General features: G+C 34.7%; 1 protein-coding gene across 1 annotated transcript in view; it reads left to right on the top strand.

Annotated features, from left to right (window-relative positions):
* The window catches only part of LOC123542904 (uncharacterized), a 195,577-nt gene that overhangs the window by 86,203 nt on the left and 90,648 nt on the right, over positions 1–18,726 (top strand). Inside the window, exons 11-12 of the mRNA XM_053531345.1 lie at positions 2,753–2,806; positions 3,333–3,362. Of these exons, the coding sequence (XP_053387320.1) occupies positions 2,753–2,806; positions 3,333–3,362 (84 nt within the window). The remainder of the gene's footprint in view (positions 1–2,752; positions 2,807–3,332; positions 3,363–18,726) is intronic.

Below are 18,726 nucleotides of genomic sequence, written 5' to 3'. Positions count from 1 at the left end.
GTATATTTTTTTCCAGGTAGTGTTAAAAAAGAAGTACATTGCATTTAAAGCTTGTGCATTTAATAAATATCTTAGAATAATCAGAATGAATAGAGCAAACAGTTGTCTAGTTAACTAAAATTATCAAGAACTAAATATACTGAGTACAAATTATTCCAATATTAATCAACAGAAGAATTTGTTCATTGTTTGAGGGGTTGCTAGATTTTCTTTTCACAGAAATGTCACCAGTTTGCAGTTTGTTTAAGGCACGCATGATTCTATTGTTAAGAAGGTGCACAATGACATGTCAGATTTTAGGTTCACATGGATAGTGATAGGAAATTCTTACGAGTCGATACAAAAGTTTTATATTCATTTCAGGCGGCCTCCGTGGCCGAATGGTTAAGGTCACTGACTTCAAATCACTTGCCCCTCACCAGTGTGGGTTCGAGCCTCACTCGGGGCATTTAATTCTACATGTGAGAAAGCCATCCAGCTGGCTTAAGGACGGTCATTGGTTCTACCAAGGTACCGGCCAGTGATGAAATAATGCAAGGAAGGGCACGTCTAGTCTTCATCCACCATCAAAGCTGGAAAGTGACACCATATGACCAGTAATTGTGTCGGTGTGATGTTAAACCCAACAGAATTTATGTTCAAGTCAGTTCTATGCAAGCTGTAAGCCCATTCCTATCTCTAAGACCTGACCATGTACCTTAAACAATTAAACCAGATATAATTTTGAACTCACATATTTGAAAGGTTGCAATTTTATACATAATATGTTTGTTCATATATTTATACCTGATAGTATAAGCATATGATGAAATGAAATACAATGCTGCTTGCACATTCAGACTTCACCTGTCCGCTTAGCTCAATAAGGAGAGAGCCGATCTATGCATTGTGGGGCTGTGAGTTCGATCTTTGGGCAGGCCGTATATTCTATGTGATAATTAATTTTGATAAAAGACATTTTGCCTGAAATCATTCATCCTCCACCTCTGACTCATAAACATGGGGGAAGTTGGCAGTTATTTATGGAGATTAGGTTTTTACAGGTACAGAATCCAGGAACACTGGTTAGGTTAAGTGCCTGCCGTTACATAACTGAAATACTGTAAAAAAAAAAAATGGTGTTAAAAATCAGGATAAGATTTTACAAGTACATTTCATATGTGTATTTCTCTTAGTACTGTGTCAAAACTGTAATGTTCTGGATTTGGACACCTCAGATGCAGATTTAAATATTTAGTCCTACACATAGACTTACCTGTACATGAGTATAAAATTGCAAAATTTCTGTCATGTTAAAATCAGCACGTCCCATAAGTTATTTTGTGTCATTCAACCCAATTTCTAATCTCTTTAGTATCATGCGTTTTAATAGACCTGGCAGGGGTTTCGCGATGGTCAACTGCATTAAGTGTAGGGTATGTAGTATATTCAGCAACCTGATTTCTTATTCAGTGGCGATCTACTTTACATTATAACCATTGTAGTCATTGGTTACTGAAAGATTGGGGAATTAAACAATTATAATGCTTTACCTATTTTGCTTGTTTTTTTTTTAGATTACCATTTTGCATAAGTCAGAGATTAACTCCGCCCCTGACAGGTCGAATAAAACGCACAATATTATGGTTGTGTTGAGATATATGGAGGTTGAGCCAAGTACATTGATAGATGATCAAACTTACTGACTTATGTCACTGTCAGATATTATTTTCTTGATTTCTACAGTAAAATCAGTGAATTTCCTGGACATGAAATTTCTACTGTAAAATCAGTGACTTTTGCGGATTTGAAGTTACTACTGTAAAGTCAAAGAATTTCGTGGACATGAAATTTCATGGTTTTTGCCAAAACCGCTATTTCGTGGAGATATGTATTTACAGAGATAGAATGAAGGGGAATTTTGCACGTTTGTTCTCAAGATTAAAATTCACGGATTAGCTCATCCAAGAAAATTTGTCCTCCACAGAAATTAATAATTTAACAGTAACATTAATTAAGTCTAATAATTACCACAAATGTAGACTATCATATAATTAAGTTTGCACTGTTGTAAAATGTGGTAACTATAGTGATATAATTAGAAAACAGTAACTAGAGTGATTTAATTAACAGATGGTAAATAATTATAGTGATGTAATTAAAAAAATGTAACTATAGAGACGATAATACTATTTAGTTCAGTTTAACCTTAACCTGAGGATTATTGTTAAAAATAGTATAAAGTCATTGCTCTTTACTAAATTTATTAAGTTAGATGTGTCAGTATTGTTTGCATGTACACTACATTTAGCAGCACTACAATATTATCAAAAAATGCATGTGGTCAGAAAAGAAAAAAAAGATACTTCTGTTCTGACAAATTTGTAAAGATTGACTTTTACGCAGGCTTTTATTTATGTTTTTGCTAAACATTAATGACAGTCAGGTAGGTTAATTTAAGGTAAAGTCTGTGTAGAAGATATGCAGAAAAAATGCTCCGCAATTTCTGTTCCATTATGTTCTCTCTATGCATTTTTGGAATTTCTCTGTTGTCATGGAAACCCACAATCATGCTCTTATTAGTGAAGCAGAATAGGTGAACACAGTCAGACAGAAATTGTCAAATATCATTATAGGACCACTACCTTAAATCCTTCATACATCAGTTATTGTTACCATGGAAACAAAAAGGAGATATAATTAGAGTTGAGGAATGGAAATGATTAATATATAGTCAAATTACTTACACATTTTTTTGTTGTATTTTTGACAGGGCAAGTCTATAGGTGAATTATCTGCTAGTGAAGATGAGCATCCATCCAGACAGGTAGGCAGTAACCTTAGTAATTTGTTAGGAAAAATCATAATCATTTTTTCGCTTTAAACAATATACTAATAGACTTTCTCTTAAAAATTGCAAATTTTTCTTTAACAAAGATTATGGTAACACAGACCAGCTGTCTTGTGCATTCATATGGCTTGAAATACCATACCATATATTTTCGCTTATAATACGCATTCACTTATAAGATGCACCCCAAAATCGGACAGGTCATTTGGGGTTTCCTTTTCTTTTTAATTTCCTTGTACTGCAAACACACTTTTAAGACACTCCCTCACTCTCTGGACCGGAAATATCACTCCTGTAAATGCATCTTATAAGCAAAAATATACAGTTCTTGTCCTTATTAATGCCTCAGTGCAAAAGGTGTTGTCCAAACTTGTGTAAAAACTTACCAGGGGTAAATTAAGTTGTGCTGGTTTGTTGAAAAGGACAAATATGGTAAAGGAAAAGAACAAAATTATCATGCTGTTTAAGTCCAGAATGTCTTTCTCTTTTTTACGGCATTCAGAAGGCTAAAAAATTCTTAGTTGTTAACAAGGTGAGATGCATGTTCCCTCCATATTAGGTCTTACACTGTAACCGTGGTTACATACCACCAGTTGTTGTTGTAACGTAATTTTAGTAATTGTACAGAGTTTGATGACGTATTTGTAGATTGTTAGATTTGCATCCAGAAATATGCACGTGTTCTACAGCTGAGATACGTCATGACTTAAGGAATGGAACATTATTATTATACTATTAATTATTCTGTGCATGTTAAATTCTGGATGCAAGTCTTAATATTTTTATTACATACAAAACTTCACTTGATAATTATTATATAAATATCATAAATTTGTTAAGTGAAAATATTGTTGTTAATGAAAATTTTAAAACAACACATATGAAACTGACGTCAAAAATGATGTCACACGCCTGATATGACGTCAAAATTGATGTCAGCTCCCCTGATATGTCAAATTTGAACCTCGGTAGTATGGAAAAATACTGACATTTGAAATTCCGTTGTATCTTAACAGAATTTAAAAATGAGTATGTAATAAATTGCTTGTATTTTTTAGCTTTATTAGTTTTAATGAGTTACTTTGTTTTTATTGTTGTTGTTGTTTTTGTCAAGTCATTTCATTTCCTTGGGTTCACAGGGGTCTGTTCCCTGACTTGATGAGTTTCTTGTAGAAAAGTTATCTTGTTTTTGCATATTTTTCTGGGTTGTTTTTTTTTTGAAAACTTTCATGGCCAATTTATTATGAACTCAATAAAAGTATTACTGGGCAAAGGAAATTAAAGGATACTTTATATGCACATTATATTGGGGTTTGTTTGCATTATTTGTCTTCAAAAGAAACATTTTATTGAATGGCCATTAAAACACTCAAAAACCCCATATTCTCTGTTACAGAAATGGCCATTTTGTTAATTGTTTTTCTCCTTTTCCAAGAATGGTTTTATGACAATGTATAATAAACCCCTGTGGTCTGTTTTTTCAATCAATCAATGTCATTTTGATGCTTATTGAAAATTTTCAATAGACTGGTACCATGTTACAGGGAAAATGCAATCTTTTGAAGGATACAGATTATTCCAGTAGATTAGCATCAAATAGGATTGCAGTTTAACGGCCTTTTAACAGTCTGTACTGCTTTCAATTCTCATGAAATTTTAATTTTCATGATTGGAATCTAAAGAGACAAGAGACAAACATTTTCTTGTTGTGAACAGTGTTACAAATTCTTGGTTGTTAGGACAAATTTAAATTTTGTTATGGATTATATTTATTTAAATTCTAATTGATGATATTTTTAAAACAATGTGTGCACATTAGAGGAAGTAGATACAAAATTTAAGGAGTTTTTGAGATGACTGTGAAAAAATGAAGCTTTTGTGATGTAAGCAAAGGAGACATTGTTGGAATGGTTTTCTGTTGTTTTTTTTTTTTTGTGTGCTTTTTTCATAATAACTAAAAAATTGTTTTTATTCATGAGCAATTAAGACAAGTGAAATTATACAATATTATAAAAATTGATTTCATACCTCATAATAAAATTAAGAAATAATTTATAGCAAAAGAGTGCTTTAACACTATTTATGCACGAAGGCAGTTATACGTCGGGCGTAATAATTGCACGAGGGCTATTTGTATGACGTATTACCGCCCGAGTGTATAAATAGTGTTAAAACACCCTTTTGCTATGAATTATTTCGATTCTAATATGCTCTTAATCTAAACAGTAGATGAAATATAGAAGTACTCTTTCTTGGTCGCAACAAAAACTTTGACATCACCGCACGTTAATGTGACGTCATTCTAGCGTAAGAGTGTTTTAACAGAGACAAGCATATTAGAATGTAAAATTTAAGGACTATAACATTGTAGTTTTAGAAACCTTTTTGCACTGAAATAGTTTTTGTTTAGAGACCTTGATATTGTATGAGGACAGTAAGTCAAAATTTTTAGGGGATGGGGGAGTGGGGGCCCCGGGGTTGACCCAGTGGCCGAGGTTAGCTGACTTTGAATTAATTGCCCTTTACCAATGTGGGTTCGAGCCTCACTCAAACTTATATATCTGTCATTCTGTTATTAATATTCTACCATTTGATAAATTATTGTGTTTAAATATTGAATACCAAATTGCTCAAATGTTCAAATGAGGATGTCTTTAGACTTGAGTCATACAGAAATTTCATTTCTGAAATATTAATAAATTTATTTTCATTGCTAAACAAAAAAAAAGAAAAGAAAATGAAGGATATTTGATATAAGCTGTTAAATACAGTAAATATTCCTATCTTGAAAGCACCTTAGATAGAAATAGGACTTTGGTGCCTTCAGTGACAAAATCAGATTCAATGAACTGGATATAACTAATAACTATTGTGCCAAACTGTTGCTTGGACCCAACAGTGGTTATTAATATTTCAATTTCAATGGAGAGCAGGAAGTTAGGGAAAACAGTTAATATGTATCACAGGATTTGATTGGATACCTTGCTTGTTTTTTTTTATAATGCACTTTCCTTCCCATCTAACTTCTCTTGATGCACTATAATTCCAGACCAGGTGAAAGTTCCCAGTACCGTTTCCTTGGATACACAAAGTGAAAGTGCCCAATACTGTATCCCTGGTTACACACAGTGATATTGCCCAATACTGTATCCATGGTTACATACAGTGAAAGTGCCCAATACTGTATCCATGGTTACCCACAGTGATATTGCCCAATACTGTATCCCTGGTTACACACAGTGAAAGTGCCCAATACTGTATCCATGGTTACACACAGTGATATTGCCCAATACTGTATCCCTGGTTACACACAGTGAAAGTGTCCAATACTGTATCCATGGTTACACACAGTGATATTGCCCAATACTGTATCCCTGGTTACACACAGTGAAAGTGCCCAATACTGTATCCATGGTTACACACAGTGATATTGCCCAATACTGTATCCCTGGTTACACACAGTGAAAGTGCCCAATACTGTATCCATGGTTACATACAGTGAAAATTTCCAATATTCTATCTGTGGTTACACACAGTGAAAATGCCCAAAACTTTATCCAGGGTTACACAGTGAAAATACCCAAAGCTTTATCCAGGGTTACACAGTGAAAATGCCCAAAGCTTTATCCAGGGTTACACAGTGAAAGTGCCCAATACTGTATCCAGGGTTACACACAGTGGAAGTGCCCAATACTGTACTGTATCCATGGTTACATACAGTGAAAGTGTCCAGTACTCTGTCTGTGGTTACACACAGTGAAAATTTGTTCAGTTTTTCTTACAAGTCGGCGTTTTGTCAAAACTATTTGAACTGTGGCTTTGAAACTTTTAACACTAGTTTATCAACATGATTTCCATCTGTAGGCAAGAGTAAATAACTCTGTCAACTGTTTTGACTTAATTATGGCCCTTTTTGGACTTTGAAATTAGTTAGATTTTTCATACAAGTCCAAATTTTGCCTAACATATAACATAACATATTTGCCATCATGGTCACACATTGCCATTTAGTGCAAGACTAATTGAAATCAACAAATACAGGAACATTTTTTTGTTTAAACCATTTTTTAGCTCGACTATTCGAAGAATAGTCTAGCTATTCTACTCACCCTGGCGTCGGCGTCGGCGTCACACCTTGGTTAAGTTTTTGCATGCAAGTACATACAGCCATCAATTAAAGGCATATAGCTTTGAAACTTATTTTTTCTTTTTCTAGGTCAATTACCAACCTCTCTGGGTCAAGTCCCATAACTCTGACATGTATTTTGAGCAAATTATGCCCCCTTTTGGACTTAGAAAATTTTGGTTAAAGTTTTACATGCAAGTTACTATCTCCAAAACTAATGCAGATATTGATTTGAAACTTCACATGTGTCTTCGGGGTTATAAAACTAGTTGATAGCAGCAAGTCCCATAACTCTGACTTTCATTTTGGCCAAATTATGCCCCCTTTTGGACTTAGAAAATTCTGGTTAAAGTTTTGCGTGCAAGTACATACAGCTATTTCTAAAAGGCATGTAGATTTGAAACTTATTTTTTCTTTTTCTAGATCAATTACCAACCTCACTGGGTCAAGACCCATAACTCTGACATGTATTTTGAGCAAATTATGCCCCCTTTTAGACTTAGAAATTTTGGTTAAAGTTTTACATGCAAGTTACTATCTCCAAAACTAATGCAGATATTGATTTGAAACTTCATTATGTGTCTTCGGGGTTATAAATCTAGTTGATAGCAGCAGGTCCCATAACTCTGACCTTCATTTTGGCCAAATTATGCCCCCTTTTGGACTTAGAAAATTCTGGTTAAAGTTTTGCGTGCAAGTACATACAGCTATTTCTAAAAGGCATATAGATTTGAAACTTATTTTTTCTTTTTCTAGATCAATTACCAACCTCACTGGGTCAAGTCCCATAACTCTGACATGTTTTTTGAGCAAATTATGCCCCCTTTTAGACAGAAAATTTTGGTTAAAGTTTTACATGCAAGTTATTATCTCCAAAACTAATGCAGATATTGATTTGAAACTTCACATGTGTCTTCGGGGTTATAAAACTAGTTGATAGCAGCAAGTCCATAACTCTGACCTTCATTTTGGCCAAATTATGTCCCCTTTTGGACTTAGCAAATTCTGGTTAAAGTTTTGCGTGCAAGTACATACAGCTATTACTAAAAGGCATATAGATTTGAAACTTATTTTTTCTTTTTCTAGATCAATTACTAACCTCACTGGATCAAGTCCTATAACTCTGACATGTATTTTGGGCAAATTATGCCCCCTTTTGGATATTGAAAATTCTGGTTAAAGTTTTACATGCAAGTTTCTAACTCCAAAACTAATGCAGATATTGAATTGAAACTTCACATGTGCCTTCGGGGTTATAAAACTAGTTGATAGCAGCAAGTCCCATAACTGATATGCATTTTGGTCAAATTATTCCCCCTTTTGGACTTAGAACTTTTTTGATATTTAACCTTTTGGGGTAATATTTTCCTGCTTCTGGGACAATATTTCGAATAGTCGAGCTTGGCTGTCTTACGGACAGCTCTTGTTTTTTTTTGTCTGAAAATCTATAGAAATATTTTGAGCCCATTCTTCAATCAGTTCTTCGAATAGTCGAGCGCGCTGTCGTCCGACAGCTCTTGTTCTACAGTATTATACATGCAAATTAAGTGTTTTCATTGCACATCATATTTACAGCTTCTGCTTGTTGATAAAATCTTTATAATTCTGGAAGTGATATGCTTTAAGGTTACAGAACAAAATCAGTTTTTTATGTAATAATAAAAAAGCCACATCTTTTACCAGAAGTTCATGTAGATATATTAATTTTTTTTATTACATAAAAATACTTTATTATGTCTATTACATTGAGCAATTGTTCAGTTTACTTTTAATCAATATTTAAACTGTAATAAATCTTGAATAATAGCTCTTAAATTAATTAATCATGAGAAAGCTATATGTCCAATTACGTAATTGGCATGTACAGTTACCTAATTGATCAGTTTGTAAAATTGTAGGTATTTAATGCTTATTCATGTTTATTTATGTTGACTCTATGACGAAATGGTTAAGCTTGAAATAATTGCCCCTCACTGTTGTAGGTTCGAGCCATGCTTGGATCAGTTGCCCATTGAGTCTTCTGGGTTAGAGCCATGCTTGGAGCGCTTGACCCTCATGGTTGTGGGTTAGAGCCATGCTTGGAGCACTTGTCCCTCATGGTTTTGGGTTAGTGCCATGCTTGGAGCACTTGTCCCTCATGGTTTTGGGTTAGAGCCATGCTTGGAGCACTTGTCCCTCATGGTTTTGGGTTAGAGCCATGCTTGGAGCACTTGTCTCTCATGGTTTTGGGTTAGAGCCATGCTTGGAGCACTTGTCCCTCATGGTTGTGGGTTAGAGCCATGCTTGGAGCACTTGTCCCTCATGGTTTTGGGTTAGAGCCATGCTTGGAGCACTTGTCCCTCATGGTTGTGGGTTAGAGCCATGCTTGGAGCACTTGTCCCTCTTGGTTGTGGGTTAGAGTAATTCTTTGAGCACTTTCCCCTCATGGTTGTTGGTAAGAGTAATTCTTGGAGCAGTTGTCCCTCATGTTTGTGGGTAAGAGCCATTCTTAGAGCACTTGTCCCTCATAGTTATGGGTTAGAGCCATGCTTGAAGCACTTCCCCCTCATGTTTGTGGGTTAGAGCCATTCTTGGAGCACTTTCCCCTCATGGTTGTGGGTTAGAGTCATGCTTGGAGCACTTGTCCCTCATGGTTGTGGGTTAGAGCCATACTTGGAGCACTTGTCCCTCATGGTTTTGGGTTAGAGTCATGCTTGGAGCACTTGTCCCTCATGGTTGTGGGTTAGAGCCATGCTTGGAGCACTTGTCCCTCATGGTTGTGGGTTAGAGCCATGCTTGAAGCACTTGTCCCTCATGGTTTTGGGTTAGAGTCATGCTTGGAGCACTTGTCCCTCATGGTTGTGGGTTAGAGTCATGCTTGGAGCACTTGTCCCTCATGGTTGTGGGTTAGAGCCATGCTTGGAGCACTTGTCCCTCATGTTTGTGGGTTAGAGCCATGCTTGGAGCACTTGTCCCTCATGGTTTTGGGTTAGAGTCATGCTTGGATCACTTGTCCCTCATGGTTGTGGGTTAGAGTCATGCTTGGAGCACTTGTCCCTCATGGTTGTGGGTTAGAGCCATACTTGGAGCACTTGTCCCTCATGGTTTTAGGTTAGAGCCATGTTTGGAGCACATGTCCTGCATGGTTTTGGGTGAGAACCATGCTTGAAGCACTTGTCCCTCGTGATTGTCAGTTCAAGCCATGTTAGGAGCTTTCAGACCAGGAAGCCATCTAATTTGCTTGTAAAAGATTGGCAGTTCTAACAGTTACGGTTCTGTATCTGAAATATCCTATGTAAAGCATTACAAGAGCCTTCCTTCACCATCTTAAGCTGGCTACTTTAGTGGGCAAGTTGGTCAGCATGCTATTTAAGACTATCTTGTGGTTGTTGTAGAGTTAAATATCACACTGACACATTTATATATCATACGGCAACTTCCCAGCTTTTGATGGTGAAGGAGGACCCCAGATGCCCCTCGATGATGCATTATTTCATTAGGCACCTGGGTAGAACCACCTATCTTCCTTAAGCAAGCTGGATGGCTGCCTCACATGAAGAATTCATTTTCTCAAACAAAAACCCACATTCTGTAAGGGAAGTCAGCAATCTTAGCCACTCACCCATGGAACCCCTGCCCCATGGAACCCCTGCCTCATGGAACCCCTGCCTCATGGATGTTCAAGCCATAATTAAATGAAAAAAGATTTTAAAATGCAGTGAAAATCTTTAATGTGAATTGGAAAGAATAAATACTTTATAAGTATCGCGGATTGATTTAAAGAAGGCCACAACAAGCACATGTATCAAATTAACATAAGCAACAGCGTCAGGAATATCATTTCACTATTGTTCATTCAAATTCTCTTTGATTTACGGATAAATCCTACATCTGTAATTATACAGGGAAAGCATAATGAGAGATGATAATCAATACAGAATAATAATGGAAATTGATTGATTTGGGTTCATTTCTATTGATTGGGTTCTTTTCTCTGCATTAAGTTTGTTGTTATGTGATTTTGGTTTAATTAATATCTTTAGGTTCTATGGCTGTTCCGGAAATGATTATCACCACTCTGCCACTGTTATGAAGTACGATGAGTTAACTGGATATCTAAATATCCAGAAAATATTGAAGGCATTGACACAGTAAGGTAAAACTACGTTGCTATGGGATTCATTCTTTGAATCGAATCTTCATTCAGCACTTGAAATGCTGAAAATGGTCAAAGGCTGTTTTAGTATAGCATCAACAGTCCTCGTGACGGAGTGTTTGGCATGCTGCTAAGTTTGTATGCTCCAGAAGGTGGCATATTAAAATCACACAGACCGTCTGTGTGTCAGTGTAAATTCTTGTTCGGGCTGTAACTCTGCAATCCATTAAGGGATTTGGAAAGAACTTTGCATAAATGTTCATCATAATGAGACGTGGTCAAGATCACACTTAGAGGTCAAAGGTTAAAACAGGATCTGTTTCTTGTCCGGTCCATAACTCTGCCACCCATGAAGGGATTTTGAAATAACCAGGTATAAATGTTTACCATAATGAGACAACCTGTCATGCATTGTACCCAAGGACAAGGTCAGACTTAGAAGTAAAAGGTTTACAGTGTCTGTTTCATGTCTGGTTCATAACTCTGCTATTCATCAAGGGGTTTTGAAATAACTAGGCATAAATGTTCCCCATAATGAGATGGCATGTAATGCCCAAGACCCAGACCCAGACCCCAAGCTCTAAGGTCAAGGTCACACTTAGAGGTTAAAGTTTAGCATGGTTTGTTTCTTGTCCAATCTGTCAATGAAGAGATTTCAAACTTACTTGGCATAAAATTTAATGCTCAGTAGCATTTGTCGCTAATAGCAACCGCTCTCATGTTTAGAACTTTCTTGCTTCAAATTGTCCAATTTTTTTTTTATATAAACCAGCGATTTTGCTGTTTTTATTTTTATATATCATTAGTGTACCTGTCTGTGACTGAAATAATATGAAGATGGCATGTTGGATCTTACTACAATGTAAAAAAACAGGAATCTTAGGCCTTTTATTTTTGATCTTTCGGTTTACGGAACCGCCGCTCAAAAAACGTGTTTTCAGAAAAAAAAATTGAAAAAACGGGATTTTTTTATTTCCTCCGCCATGACATGAAAGCTTGCAGAAGAAAAAATGCATCGTGTATTCCAAAAAGAAAAAAAAAATCTCGTTCTTCGAATATCCGTCATGGCGAATGAGTCAAAATCAACATTAGGAATTCCTATAATTCTATTTTTAAACTTCATATCTTATGCATGACGTAAACGTCCAATTAAAATTTCCGATATATACTGTGCCCTATCAGCATGCTTGTTACGCAATTTACGAAACGTTTAAAAATGGCTGCACCCAGGCTGTATTATTTCCAAAGTTTTGAAGTAATTTTAATGAAAATGCAAGAACATTCAAAGTTGCGGCGTAGTGCTTTCCTGAAAAAATGGCCAATTGTCGGTGATATGCAGTCTGTATTTAGTATACAACTATGTTTATGGTAACTGTCGTTCCAATAGCGCAATGCTTATTACGGTGATTCTATGCACCGCTTATTACGCGAACTTGAAAGCATTTTTTCCCGAAAAATATCATTTAAATACACAATGATGACAGTACTTTTGTTTGATGATATAAACTGGTACAGGGGACATTAAAACTGTGTAATTGTAAGGCCCGGTAAGCAAACGTTTAGCCTGTACAGCTTTTTGGTGTCCGGTAACCTATTTGTTTATAAGTTATGAATTACATATTTTTAATGAAATCATTGTACGTTATATATTAACATCAGATTAATGTTGATTATAGATGTAATTACTGTCTTTTTCCAATGTAGCTGTGCAGTAGATGTGGCAAGACAAATATTGACTAACAGAATTTTCAAAGATCATTGCAAAGATGCATGAACTGTTGTGTTACATTAGGCCTATTCATAAAATAAATTAACAAATACCAAAAAAACCATATGAGGAAAGGCAAGGCTTCCAGTTAACAGACATAGGCTAGGTGTCTGTTTACCAGATGGCTAGACACTTCCTATTCCTAACACTTAAAAAGATAATTGCTTATTAGGCACAGTGCAGTGTATGTTGTCATATAGCTGTACCCCTAAGTTTCAGTCTGGGTCCATAAACAGCCAAGATGCTTGAAAGCTGCTGAGTGTAAAATCATATATCCATGGGTTTAAAATCTGACAGTGTTGTTCAAATGTGGGGAATATTAGATTCTTCCATCTGTTGTTTTAACAGAATTAGGTATTAATTTCAGTCAGTGTTTAACATATGACTTCTATGTTTCCAATCATTTAGTTTGTGAGAATATATGCAGTTTTTATGTATAGTACAGTCCTTTCAAGAAAAATGTTACAGCTACCTGCCCAGCTGTATATTAATGTAATTTCACAGAAATACCAAGACAAAATTTTTTTCTCAAGCTGCTATGACAAGCCCCAAGGCTCATTTTTAATCAAATATAACCAAGGTCACAAGTATATTTGCTGGAGAAAGCATCAAAAGTGGGAAAGAAGATTATAACATACAGCCTGTGTGATGTTATGTAGAATTTACCCATATTCCTTTCAAAGGTCCAGTTCCTACGGAGAAAAAAGATTCTAATTCTGTTTTTTAATTTTTTTTTTTTCCCTCCTCCTACGACCATGTGTCATCCTGGCGGTTCGTAAACCAAAAAATAAAAAAATAATGGCCTTAGTTTGACTTCAGGTAAAAAAAAAGTAAATAAATAAAAACAATGGTAAAACATGCATGGGACATGTATGTTAGATACTTATTCTAAAAATATCTAAATAAAATGGGCATGCAGAATGTATTTCTAGTTTTATATACATATACAAGTGCCTGTCTGTGAATGAAATAATATAAAGATGATATGTTGGATTTTACTCCAGTGTTTAAAGAGGAATCTTAATTATCAATTTGACTTCAGATAAAAAAAAAACAAAAGCGACAATTATAAACATATAAGGGACTTGTATCTTAGATATCTATTTTAAAAACTATGTAAATTATTGAAACAATTCCGAGTTAAACATTTCAAGTTTTTTTTATATTTTGTTTATGCGACCATTCCAATGCTCCAGTGCTGTTGCTTTATTGGTATTGGTATTTTTTTTGTCTTCAAAAAAGGTAACTGTGACTTTTTGACCTACTTTAGAAAGCAAACCTGTGATATTAAAAAGATGTAGACAAATGAAAGAAATATTATCATGAATAGAAATTATCATGAGAAGATAAAATTGCACTTAAAGATTGAATGCAACCATGTAAATGAAAATGACATCAGTGAAGCAGTCTAAAAATAGAACTTATAGTTTTAACATAGACACTGAAAGTGTCAAAGTCACTCCTAAAGTTAGACTTCAGTGGGTCAGAAACCCAAAAATTGTAAGAGCAGTTCTTGGAGTATTCAGTAAAAAAGATCCAGTGAATTCAAGAGAAAATATGGTTGCTGAGATACCAGAGGTCACAAGAAGGAAGCAATTTAAAGTAAGAATCACCATGGTAACCTGTTTGTTGTCATTGGTTATATGCTTGCTTTGAGCAGTTTTGTGGACAATTTGTTTTTAAATTAAATTTGTTATTTATATAATTATGTTATTAAGAATCTGTTTGATTTTTTTTTTCAAAATCTGTGCCAAAGTTAAAAAAAAATATCTGCATAAGGATTAAGACAATTATATTAAATTAAAAATTAATTGAAATATTTTATTTTATTTGTATGAGTTGAGCATTTTATTTTTCATATTATTATTATTATTGTATGGCAATTAATTTATAAAAATATTTTGTTCAATTTTTTGTGGCAGTTTATTTGAATATTATGTTTCATTTTATATGGCAGTTAATTGGAACATTTTATTTCGTTTCATTTTGGAAATTTATTGTAATATTTTGTTTCAAAATTATTTTTTCCTTTATATTGCATTTAGTTGGATATTTTATTATAATATCATACACAGCCAGCAGTTCACACACTGCACTTTGATCCGATGTTGATGATCATGAAGAATAGCCTGCAAACATTTTATTTCATTTTATATGGTAGTTAATTGGAACATTTTATTCTACTGTAAATGAAAATTAATTGGAACATTTTATTCTGCACAATATGGCAATTAATTAGAATATTTTATTCTGCTTTAAATGGCTGTTAATTGGGATATTTTATTCTGCTTAAAATGGCATTTTATTGGAATATTTTATTCTGCTTTAAATGGAAATTTATTGGAACATTTTATTCTAGTGTATATGTCATCATACAAAGCCAGCAATTCACTGCTGTTTCATGCTAATAATCATCAAGCCTGTAATGACATTTTGGCAATGGCTTGCTTCTGCCTCTATCATTTTATTGTAAATATTTGCTTACTGTGCTCTTGTTTTGTTTGACAGGCAATTTTGGTAACAATTCTACAGCTTCCTTGTAAGGACCTGAATCACCAAGCTTGCTAAAACTACATGATATTTTGAACAAGAGTGACATAGACAAGCATTAGTATGGAAATTTATGACATTCATTTTAAATGATGTGGGAACTATTGCTGTAAAATATTATGTGAAAACTACTGTAACAATAGTTGGTAGGCAGTGCTTTAATTTTGATGGTTTCAAATATTGATGTGGTAACCTACAGTTCTAATATGAATTTTTGAAGGTAACAAATAATGTAAAATTGCAGATGTGGCAAAACAAACACTTTAAATATCAGTGCAGAATAATATAAATTAATGTCAGTTTATCAAAATTGATGTTTTAAATTAGAAGAAAGGCAAAAAATGCCCAAGCTTAGATTCAGTCTGTGGTCCAGTAATATTGGCCACCAGGTGGCAGTTCAGTGGCTACACAACCCGGTAGTCTTGGCACTGGTGCCGCAGAACGTAGAAGAGAGAAAATCCCTTCTTAAACCCAGGTTTGATCTCCGAGCCTACCATCCAACATGGTTCAGAACACTCAAAAATCGAGTAAGTCTCGGTTTTGTTGAAATGTGGAGATGTTAGAACACTCTAAGTGTAGCACCATGTTTTTAAACATTAATTCAATACGTCACATTTCACTCACAATTTCACATAAAACTACAATGATTTACAATTTTTAGAGGAGATTTTACATAAGTGTCTGTGATAGTTTCATTGGATAGTAAATATTTTAGAAAAGATAGAGTAGTGCTTTCAAAGGTAAGGGAGAATTGTTGTAAACAAAAATAAATATTTGATTGACTGGTGAATGCAAACCTGATGATGTGTTCTCGGTAACTTTGAAAGTATAGTATCAATTGTCACATGATTGTATCAGTTCAATGTGTAAGTAATATCCCTATGTTTAAGTTGTCATTGTGTCCATAAAACAAGTAAGTTATATCACTGTGTCCATACATTGTATAAGTTATCGGTACATCTATATTAAACACTGTGTACATACAAAGTGTCACAATTTACTGAAATATGCACACTTTATTCGGAGTAAAATTTGCATGTAACAAGTTGTACCTAATCTTTGTGAAAATCACATGCTGTTGTTTTAAGTCGGTATACACGCTAAGTCAGTATACCCACAAGCTGAAAAGTTTTAACATAAAGATTTCACATAGAATGTTTGTGGCTGAGTTATTTCAGTAGTTTATTTTCCTAGTTCTCCTATCTTTCTTTCTGTCATTTTAAGTTAATATATAAACTACTTGATACTTAAGAATGCTATTCAGAAATCCTGACACTACCCACATTCACTTATGATATACTGTGAAATCATTTTTAATCACGTAGGACGAATTTTCACGTATTTCGCGCTAGGACCGATGCGCGAATTAAAGACCGCGCTATTATTAATTCTAATCTTATTTTTCATTTCTAAAATTGAAAATGCGCGAATTAAAGCCCGCGAGAAACAGTCCTTTTTCACATTTGCGCAAAGTTTCATGCCATCGAATTTAATTGATTTCACAGTAAATAAGATAAAAAAGAAATGTAAGGGGGAGGAGGGGCAGAGTTTTTTGTGGGGGTAGGACGGGGGAGCAACTATACAGAGGTAATCTATGGTAATATAAGGCAGCTGTGTAGAATATATAATAAAACCAATAATAAGTTGTTATTGTACCTTAGACCTAACCATGCTGGACACATTTGATGTTGCCTTTATGACCAGTGTAGATCATGATCAGCCTGCACATTAAATGTGCAGTCTGATCAAGATCTGCACTGTTTGCAAGTCAGTCCTTTTGGTAAGCACCCCTTTTAACAATTACTGGTACTGTCCAAATTCGAAGACAGACAAGTTCATTACAGAAATTTAGCAGGGTAAGGCTTAGTCAAGAATTTGTATTGATTCTGTTTTGAGTTTAATGTAGAAATTTCATGACAGAAATTCTTTTAATTCAATGGATTGTTCAAGATTAAATTAAATGATATAACATGCTGTTCTTGTAGAAGGTGGCTTATTTTATATTCTGTTTTATGTCTTACATTGAATTGATCGAGAATGTTCAATTATATCGATTTAAGCGATAAATAAGTTTATCCATTTGAAACACTTGTTTAACAAAGCACGGGTGCTGTTTGATGCCAAGGTTTTAGTGCCACTGTCAAGGAAGCTTTGTCACAAATGAATTCAATTAAAAGAACTGATAAAAAACATTTTGCGTTCATTAATTGACAAAAGTCTTTGATCATTCTGATCAGAAAAGGAAAAGGAAAAGATTACACATTCCTCAATGAGTCCTGTTTGTACTTAGAAAATTTTAGTTTCTTTGTTAAAATTTTTGTTTACGTCTACCCTTTTCTCAAACACTATAAGAGCTACTGCTTTGAAACTTTGCACACTTGTTTATCATAATTAGGTGACTATGCAGGCTAAGAACCATAACTCTTACCTGCATTTTGTCAGAATTATGACCGTTTTTATGCCCCCGAAGGGAGGCATATTAGTTTTCAACTGTCCGTCTGTTTGTTAGTAGTTCGTTAGTTCGTTCGTCACAACATTAACTTTTTGCATGAAGGCACTTTACTCGTGAACCACTACACCCATGTCCTTCAAACTTCACATGCTGATAGTACTTATTGGAGTACACGACCCCTATTGACTTTGAGGTCACTAGGTCAAAGTTCAAGGTCACCAGTTCAAAGGTCAAGGTGCTGCGGGGGCATTTGTCACCATTAGTGACAGCTCTTGTACTTAAAAATTCTGAACTATAACACTTTTCTGATATACTGACCAGCATTGCAGACGAGCGATTGCACCTGTTGGAGGTGCTCTTGCTGTTCATGTTCGTTCAAGGTCAAGGTTATGTAGTGAGTTGAAAGGTCAAATAAGCAGTAAGTAATATCAGCTCTGTATATATTCTTACCAGGTTGACTCATTTTTGGTATCTTATATCAGGCGGCATGTCTCTTTAACAGATGTTTAAAAACAGAATTTCTTCCCTGTAAGGTCATATGGCTTTGTTTTTTGTCTGCTCTGTAACTCTTGAACTGCTTGAAGGATTTTAAAGAAACTTGGCACAAATGTTCACTACATCCAGAGGACGTGTAGAGTGCACGTTTTGAATGACTTGCTTCAAGGTCAAGGTCACACTTAGGGGTCAAAGGTCATACCTTCGAGCATATATATTGCTCCGCATCGTGGTGCTTTTGTTTAGCTTTAGGAAGAGTAAAGTTGCTGTTTCAATAAATTTTCTTGTATGTTGCCATTTACTCATAAAAAGATTTTCATTTCTGTATGCAGAGTCCAGTGTTTATTCTATGTTTTCTGTATTACTTCTA

Source organism: Mercenaria mercenaria, chromosome 19 (assembly GCF_021730395.1).
Source record: "Mercenaria mercenaria strain notata chromosome 19, MADL_Memer_1, whole genome shotgun sequence".
NCBI lineage: Eukaryota > Metazoa > Mollusca > Bivalvia > Venerida > Veneridae > Mercenaria > Mercenaria mercenaria.
The sequence above is the reverse complement of the archived record's forward strand: the minus strand, read 5'-3'. Positions and strand labels throughout refer to the sequence as shown.